This window comes from Salvelinus fontinalis, chromosome 9 (genome assembly GCF_029448725.1).
Source record: "Salvelinus fontinalis isolate EN_2023a chromosome 9, ASM2944872v1, whole genome shotgun sequence".
Taxonomy (NCBI): Eukaryota; Metazoa; Chordata; class Actinopteri; order Salmoniformes; family Salmonidae; genus Salvelinus; species Salvelinus fontinalis.
The window spans coordinates 37,666,235-37,675,269 of NC_074673.1; the positions used below are offsets into that span (position 1 = coordinate 37,666,235).

General features: G+C 42.7%; 2 protein-coding genes across 2 annotated transcripts in view; one reads left to right on the forward strand and one right to left on the reverse strand.

Moving 5' to 3' along the window:
* LOC129861827 (protein-glutamine gamma-glutamyltransferase 2-like) overlaps window positions 1-7,340 on the forward strand; it is a 50,933-nt gene extending 43,593 nt beyond the window's left edge. Inside the window, exon 13 of the mRNA XM_055932971.1 lies at window positions 6,556-7,340. Within this exon, the coding sequence (XP_055788946.1) occupies window positions 6,556-6,703 (148 nt within the window). The 3' untranslated portion in view covers window positions 6,704-7,340. The remainder of the gene's footprint in view (window positions 1-6,555) is intronic.
* Window positions 7,341-7,360: 20 nt separating this feature from the next.
* exosc6 (exosome component 6) lies at window positions 7,361-8,941 on the reverse strand. The gene has a single exon (XM_055934305.1). It carries the CDS (start codon window positions 8,719-8,721, stop codon window positions 7,897-7,899), a length of 825 nt encoding a protein of 274 aa, XP_055790280.1. The 5' UTR covers window positions 8,722-8,941; the 3' UTR covers window positions 7,361-7,896.
* Window positions 8,942-9,035: the final 94 nt, after the last annotated feature.

Consider the following 9,035-nt stretch of genomic DNA (forward strand, 5'->3'; position numbering starts at 1 on the left):
CACATAGTGTAGTAGCACACAACAGCACATAGTGTAGTTGCACATAGCAGCACATAGTGTGGTAGCACACAACAGCACATAGTGTAGGAGCACATAGCAGCACATAGTGTACGAGCACATAGCAAGACATAGTAACACATAGTGTAGTTGCACATAGTAGTTCATAGTAAAACAGAGCAGCACATAGTGTAGTAGCACATAGCAGCACATAGTGTAGTAGCACATAACAGCACATAGTGTAGTAGCACACAACAGCACATAGTGTAGTTGCACATAGCAGCACATAGTGTAGTAGCACACAACAGCACATAGTGTAGGAGCACATAGTGTAGTAACACATAGCAGCACATAGTGTACGAGCACATAGCAAGACATAGTAACACATAGTGTAGGAGCACATAGTAGTTCATAGTAACACACAGCAGCACATAGTGTAGTAGCACATAGTAACACATAGTAGCACATAGCAGCACATAGTAACACTTAGCAGCACATAGTAACACATAGCAGCACATAGTGGAGTAGCACATAATGTAGTAGCACATAGTAGCACATAATATAGTAGCACATAGCAGCACATAGTGTAGTAGCACATAGTAGCACATAGTGTAGTAGCACATAGCAGCACATAGCAGCACATTGTGTCGTAGCACATAATATAGTAGCACATAGCAGCACATAGTGTAGTAGCACATAATATAGTAGCACATAACAGCACATAGCAGCACATAGTGTAGTAGCACATAGTAGCACATAATATAGTAGCACATAGCAGCACATAGTGTAGTAGCACATACTGTAGTAGCACATAGCAGCACATAGTATAACAGCACATACTGTAGTAGCACATAACAGCACATAGCAGCACATAGTGTAGTAGCACATAGTAGCACATAATATAGTAGCACATAGCAGCACATACTGTAGTAGCACATAGCAGCACATACTGTAGTAGCACATAGTAGCACATAATATAGTAGCACATAGTATAACATACTGTAGTAGCACATAGTAGCACAGAGCAGCACATACTATAGTAGCACATAGTAACACGTACTGTAGTAGCACACACTGTAGTAGCACATAGTAACACATAGTGTAGTAGCACATAGCATAACATACTGTAGTAGCACAGAGCAGCACATACTATAATAGCACATAGTAACACATACTGTAGTAGCACATAGCAGCACATACTATAGTAACACATAGTGTAGTAGCACATAGCAGCACATAATAATACATAGTAGCACATCGCAGCACATAGTAACACATAGTAGCACATAGCAGCACATAGTGTAGGAGCACATAGTGTAGTAACACATAGCAGCACATAGTGTAGTAGCCCATAGCAGCACATAGTGTACGAGCACATAGCAAGACATAGTAACACATAGTGTAGTTGCACATAGTAGTTCATAGTAACACATAGCAGCACATAGTGTAGTAGCACATAGTGTAGTAGCACACAACAGCACATAGTGTAGTTGCACATAGCAGCACATAGTGTGGTAGCACACAACAGCACATAGTGTAGGAGCACATAGCAGCACATAGTGTACGAGCACATAGCAAGACATAGTAACACATAGTGTAGTTGCACATAGTAGTTCATAGTAAAACAGAGCAGCACATAGTGTAGTAGCACATAGCAGCACATAGTGTAGTAGCACATAACAGCACATAGTGTAGTAGCACACAACAGCACATAGTGTAGTAGCACACAACAGCACATAGTGTAGTTGCACATAGCAGCACATAGTGTAGTAGCACACAACAGCACATAGTGTAGGAGCACATAGTGTAGTAACACATAGCAGCACATAGTGTACGAGCACATAGCAAGACATAGTAACACATAGTGTAGGAGCACATAGTAGTTCATAGTAACACACAGCAGCACATAGTGTAGTAGCACATAGTAACACATAGTAGCACATAGCAGCACATAGTAACACTTAGCAGCACATAGTAACACATAGCAGCACATAGTGGAGTAGCACATAATGTAGTAGCACATAGTAGCACATAATATAGTAGCACATAGCAGCACATAGTGTAGTAGCACATAGTAGCACATAGTGTAGTAGCACATAGCAGCACATAGCAGCACATTGTGTCGTAGCACATAATATAGTAGCACATAGCAGCACATAGTGTAGTAGCACATAATATAGTAGCACATAACAGCACATAGCAGCACATAGTGTAGTAGCACATAGTAGCACATAATATAGTAGCACATAGCAGCACATAGTGTAGTAGCACATACTGTAGTAGCACATAGCAGCACATAGTATAACAGCACATACTGTAGTAGCACATAACAGCACATAGCAGCACATAGTGTAGTAGCACATAGTAGCACATAATATAGTAGCACATAGCAGCACATAGTGTTGTAGCACATAGCAGCACATACTGTAGTAGCACATAGTAGCACAACGCAGCACATAGTGTAGTAGCACATAGTAGCACATAGTGTAGTAGCACATAGCAGCACATAATATAGTAGCACATAGCAGCACATAGTGTAGTAGCACATAATATAGTAGCACATAGCAGCACATACTGTAGTAGCACATAGTAGCACATAGTGTAGTAGCACATAGTAGCACATAGTGTAGTAGCACATAGCAGCACATAATATAGTAGCACATAGCAGCACATACTGTAGTAGCACATACTATAGCAGCACATAGCAGCACATAGTGTAGTAGCACATAGTAGCACATAATATAGTAGCACATAGCAGCACATAGTGTAGTAGCACATAGCAGCGCATACTGTAGTAGCACATAGTAGCACAACACAGCACATTGTGTAGTAGCACATAATATAGTAGCACATAGCAGCACATACTGTAGTAGCACATAGTAGCACATACTGTAGTAGCACATAGCAGCACATAGTGTAGTAGCACATAACAGCACATACTGTAGTAGCACATAGCAGCACATAGTAGCACATAGCAGCACATAGTAGCACACAGTAGCACATAATATAGTAGCACATAGCAGCACATACTGTAGTAGCACATACTCTAGTAGCACATAGCAGCACATAGTAGCACGGAGCAGCACATACTATAGTAGCACATAGTAACACATAGTGTAGTTGCACATAGTAGCACAACGCAGCACATAGTAGCACATACTGTAGTAGCACATAGCAGCACATACTGTAGTAGCACATAGTAACACATAGTAGCACATAGCAGCACATAGTAGCACACAGTAGCACATAATATAGTAGCACATAGCAGCACATACTGTAGTAGCACATACTGTAGTAGCACATAGCAGCACATAGTAGCACGGAGCAGCACATACTGTAGTAGCACATAGTAGCACAACGCAGCTCATAGCATAACATACTGTAGTAGCACATAGTAGCACAACGCAGCACATAGTAGCACATACTGTAGTAGCACATAGTAACACATACTGTAGTAGCACATAGCATAACATACTATAGTAGCACATACTGTAGTAGCACATAGCAGCACATTGTCACAACTTGGTCATTTCTGGCAGCAAACCAGATTTAACTATTTACTGTGTGTGTGGCCTTTCCCAGAAAAAACAAACAAAAAAAAAACGTTGGTATTACCGGGTCTGAAGACACTTGTCAGAGACTCCAGTCACCCAAGTTATAGTTTGTTTTCGCTGATACTGCACGGCAAGTGGTACCGGAGCGCCAAGTCTAGGACCAAAAGGCTCCTCAACAGCTTCTACCCCCAAGCCATTAGAATACTGAACAATTCAGAAAAATCGCCACCGGATGATTTACATTGACCCCCCCCCCCTCCTCACCACTGCTGCTACCAAAAGTAATTCCGTCACCATTTTAAATAAGCATGCCCCTTTAAAAAAATGTAGAACTAAGAACAGATATAGCCCTTGGTTCACTCCAGACCTGACTGCCCTCGACCAGCACAAAAACATCCTGTTGCGGTCTGCACTAGCATCGAATAGTCCCCACGATATGCAACTTTTCAGGGAAGTCAGGAACCAATACATGCAGTCAGTCAGGAAAGCAAAGGCTAGTTTTTTCAAACAGAAAGTTGCATCATGTAGCTCTAACTCCAAAACGTTTTGGGACACTGTAAAGTCCATGGAGAATAAGAGCACCTCCTCCCAGCTGCCCACTGCACTGAGGCTAGGAAACACTGTCACCACCGATAAATCCACGATATTGGAAAATTTCAATAAGCATTTCTCTACGGCAGGCCATGCTTTCCACCTGGCTACCCCAACCCCGGCCAACAGCTCTGCACCCATGCAGCTACTTGCCCAAGCCTCTCCAGCTTCTCCTTTACTCAAATCCAGATAGCAGATGTCCTGAAAGAGCTGCAAAACCTGAACCCATACAAATCAGCTGGCCTTCACAATCTGGACCCTCTCTTTCTAAAATGATCCGCTGCCATTGTTGCAACCCCTAATACCAGTCTGTTCAACCTCTTTTGTATCGTCCGAGATTCCCAAAGATTGGAAAGCTGCCGCGGTCATACCCCTCTTCAAAGGGGGTGACACTCTAGACCCAAAATGTTACAGACCTATAACCATCCTGCCCTGTCTTTCTAAAGTCTTTGAAAGCCAAGTTAATAAACAGATCACTGACCCTTTCGAATCCCACCGTACCTTGTCCACTGTGCAATCCCGTTTCCGAGCTGGTCACGGCTGTACCTCAGCCATGCTCAAGGTACTAAACGATATCATAACCGCTATCGATAAAAGACAGTACTGTGCAGCCGTCTTCATCAAACTGGCCAAGGCTTTCGACTCTTGTCAATCACCGTATTCTTATCGGCAGACTCAACAGCCTTGGTTTCTCTAATGACTGCCTCGCATGGTTCACCAAATACTTCTCAGACAGAGTTCAGTGTGTCAAATCGGAGGGCCTGTTGTCCGGACCTCTGGCAGTCTCTATGGGAGTGCCACAGGGTTCAATTCGCGGGCCGACTCTTTTCTCTGTATATATCAACGATGTCGCTCTTGCTGCAGGTGACTCCCTGATCCACCTCTACACAGACGACACCATTCTGTATACATCTGGCCCTTCTTTGGACACTGAGTTAACAAACCTCCAAACGAACTTCAATGCCATACAACACTCCTTCCGTGGCCTCCAACTGCTCTTAAACGCTAGTTAAACTAAATGCATGCTTTTCAACAGTTCGCTGCCCGCACGACTAGCCGCACTACTCTGGACGGTTCTGACTTAGAATATGTGGACAACTACAAATACCTAGGTGTCTGGCTAGACTGTAAACTGTCCTTCCAGACTCATATTAAACATCTCCAATCCAAAATGTAATCTAGAATTGGCTTCCTATTTCGCAACAAAGCCTCCTTCCCTCACGCCGCCAAACATACCCTCGTAAAACTGACTATCCTACCGATCCTCGACTTCGGTAATGTCATTTACAAAATAGCTTCCAACACTCTACTCAGCAAACTGGATGCAGTCTATCACAGTGTCATCTGTTTTGTCACCAAAGCCCAATATACCACCCACCACTGCGACCTGTATGCTCTAGTCGGCTGGCCCTCGCTACATGTTCGTCGCCAGACCCACTGGCTCCAGGTCATCTATAAGTGTTTGCTCAGTAAAGCTCCGCCTTACCTCAGCTCACTGGTCACGATAACACCCACCCGTAGCACGCGCTCCAGCAGGTATATCTCACTGGTCATCCCCAAAGCCAACACTTCCTTTGGCCACCTTTCCTTCCAGTTCTCTGCTGCCAATGACTGGAACGAATTGCAAAAATCACTGAAGTTGGAGACATATCTCCCTCACTAACTTTAAACATCAGCTATCTGAGCAGCTAACCGATCACTGCAGCTGTACACAGCCCATCTGTAAATAGCCCATCCAATCTATCTACCTCATGCCCATATTGTTTTCATTTACTTTTTTGCTCATTTGCACACCAGTATTTTTACTTGCACATCATCATCTATCACTCCAGTGTTCATTCGCTAAATTGTAATTACTTTGCCACTATGGCCTATTTATTGCCTTACCTCCTCTCACCATTTGCACACACTGTATATAGACTTTTTTTCCTATTGTGTTATTGACTGTACGTTTGTTTATCCCATGTGTAACTGTGTTTGTGTCACACTGCTTTGGCCAGGTCGCAGTTGTAAATTAGAACTTGTTCACAACTGGCCTACCTGGTTAAATAAAGGTGAAATAAAAAAATACTCGGTTTGTTTGTTACCTATGCATAGTCACTTCGCCCCCACCTACATGTACAGATTACCTCAACTAGCATGTACCCCTGCACACTGACTCAGTACTGGTGCCCCCTGTATATAGTCTCGTTATTGTGTTACTTATTACTTTTTATTTTAGCCTACTTGGTAAATACTTTCTTATTCTTGAACTGCACTGTTGGTTAAGGGCTTGTAAGTAAGCATTTCACGGTAAAATCTGCACTTGTTGTATTCAGTGCATGTGGAAAATAGTTTGATTTGAACCACAATTTACATTCGAGGATCATACCAAGGCTGAGTTAAGAGAACCATGCTTTATTTTCTTCTACAGAGGCAACATTGGCCCAGGTGAAGATGTGAAGGTCAAGTTGTCCTTCAAGCCCACCCGTGCTGGCCTGAGAAAACTGATGGTCGACTTTGATGCAGACAGACTGAGGGATGTTAAGGAGGTTGCCACTTTGATTGTGCGAAACAGATGAACTGTGAATTAAGAATGTATATCATATTTCATAGGTATATTTTTTATATGTAAACATATCCCTGTGAATGCAATATAAAAGTGAGGTGCAAAATAACGGGATGGTTTTTCATATTATTCTTTGACCTTAAGGGATTTGTTTTACCTTGTCCAAAGAAGTTAAGATTAGCAAAGAAAGGTGGGCCTCTAAATCCAAAAGTATTGTTAGAGTCGGAAGACTATCTATTTGTGAGAAAAAAGTAACTGTACTGTTACAGTATTTACATGATATAGCACACTATTTAGAAGCACATATTGCCTAGGACCAAGAAGCATGGAGGCAGCCTTTAGTTATTATGACCCCAGCCTCTGGAATAGCCTGCCAGAGAACATATATTTTTTAAAGAGATCATAAAACATTTTTTGCTTTGCTTTAAGGGTGCTTTTTAGTTGTTTAGTTTGTGTCATTCCTTTGTTTTTTAACTTGTTTGTTGTGTAGTAAATATTTCAGCGTTTATTTTCATAGTTTTTTTTTTTTTTTAAATCCTGTAAAGCACATTGCTTTGCATTCCATGTCTGGAATGTGCCATATAGATAAAGCTTGATTTGATGATATTCTACACCGCTGTGGCTTAGATAATGTATTCTGTTCTTAATAATTTCATAATTATGAAACATGTTTTACTTTAATAAATGATTTATTTTTAAATCTATGCATGGAGTCTGACGTGTCAAAACAGTAAAAATTGACAAATGTTATGACTGACTTTTTTCTTAACATCTTTTTTCATCTAACCTAGGCAGCCTATCATGGCTTGATGTGCATTCCCAGTAATACACTTGTGTCCCCCATGGACCTGCTCATACATAAGGCATAATTTTCCTCCATAACTAGCTTTAATGGTGAGAAGTGGAGAAAAAAAATGGAGTAAATATGCATTCTTTCTTTATGCAACACCATTTTCAGACCAATCCACGTTCAGCCAAAAGGTGTGCAACATCGTAATTTGTCCAAAAATCAGAAAATGATTGTGGCCAAAGGCCTTGTCACCATTAAAGCTAGTTGAGGAAAATGATGCCTTTGCAGCCTGAATGTTGGATGCTTTATGTACGAGCAGGTCCACAGGGGACAAGTGTATTACGAGGAATGTACATCAAGCCTAGACGATCAGCTGCCTAAGCTAGAGATCATCATGCAACACATTTTTCAGTCTCTCAGCTCTCTGATGGTGGTGCTTTTCTTCGTACTGCCTTGGACAGTGCTTGCTGAATGACAGGGTAGAGTTTGAAACACCCCTCAATACATGTGCGCACACCCCCAGTCAGGGTGTCCTCGCCCATCTCGCCATCCGATTGTAGTCCAGAAATCTGGTTCAGACTGGGGAGAAATGCAACTGTCAGGCTTCCCAAATTCTCCCTGGATCCTGAGGCCAAGTTGCATCCATGTTCCTCCAGAAAGGTAGGGTCAATAAGGTATGTGGCACCTTCCTGACGGATTGAGCATCCAAGAACCAGATCGTACATCTCTATACCTGCGTCCGCCAGCGCCATGGACGCACAGGTGACTGCATGCGCCAGGACGGCGCCGTCGTTTTCAAGGACCATCACATTTACTTCAATCTGAGAGCGAGGATACTTCTGCAAGCACACTCCTGGCCTCAGGCTCTCCAACAGCATCAGTGACAGATCCTTTTCATCACTACCTTGAATCCACGAGCCTCTCTCTCGACAAGAGAATGGGGCAAATCTCATGTCAGTAATCAGTCTTCCGGATTTCATATCGGTCTCATCCTTGCGCTCAGTCTCTCTGGGTCCATACACACAGCAGATGAGCTTCGTGTTCCCAGCTTCAATGTAAGCTGAACCTTTGGCTTGACTTATCAGCCCACATCGGACAAAAACTGAACGGACATCCACTTGACCACGCTGCCTGCCATCTACCCTGGCGTCGTTGGACTTCTTTACCGCGGTTTTACACAGAAAGAGAGATGGACTTTGAGACACTTCTGGGCCACGTACCCTTTTTGTATCAGTCGGCATGGTCGGGGAATAGTCCTTCCAAAAATGTTACTTGCTTGGGCCGCGTGATGTATTTGTCCAAGACTAGTTATTGCTAACTGCTTTTTCTGCTCCGGTTGCTCAATGGCTGTATGCTCGATTAGATCACATGGTATCGTGTGTGCGTCACCAAATATCTTCCCCGGCCATCACATTGTGCTTGTAGTTCCTCCTCACACATCAGCTCACCTGTCACCTGCTGGACTGGAGTACAGAAATTAAACAAAAATAAATTCCACAGTGTATAGAATACGATACATGCATTCTAATAATGCATCAGGAAATATACATTTTTT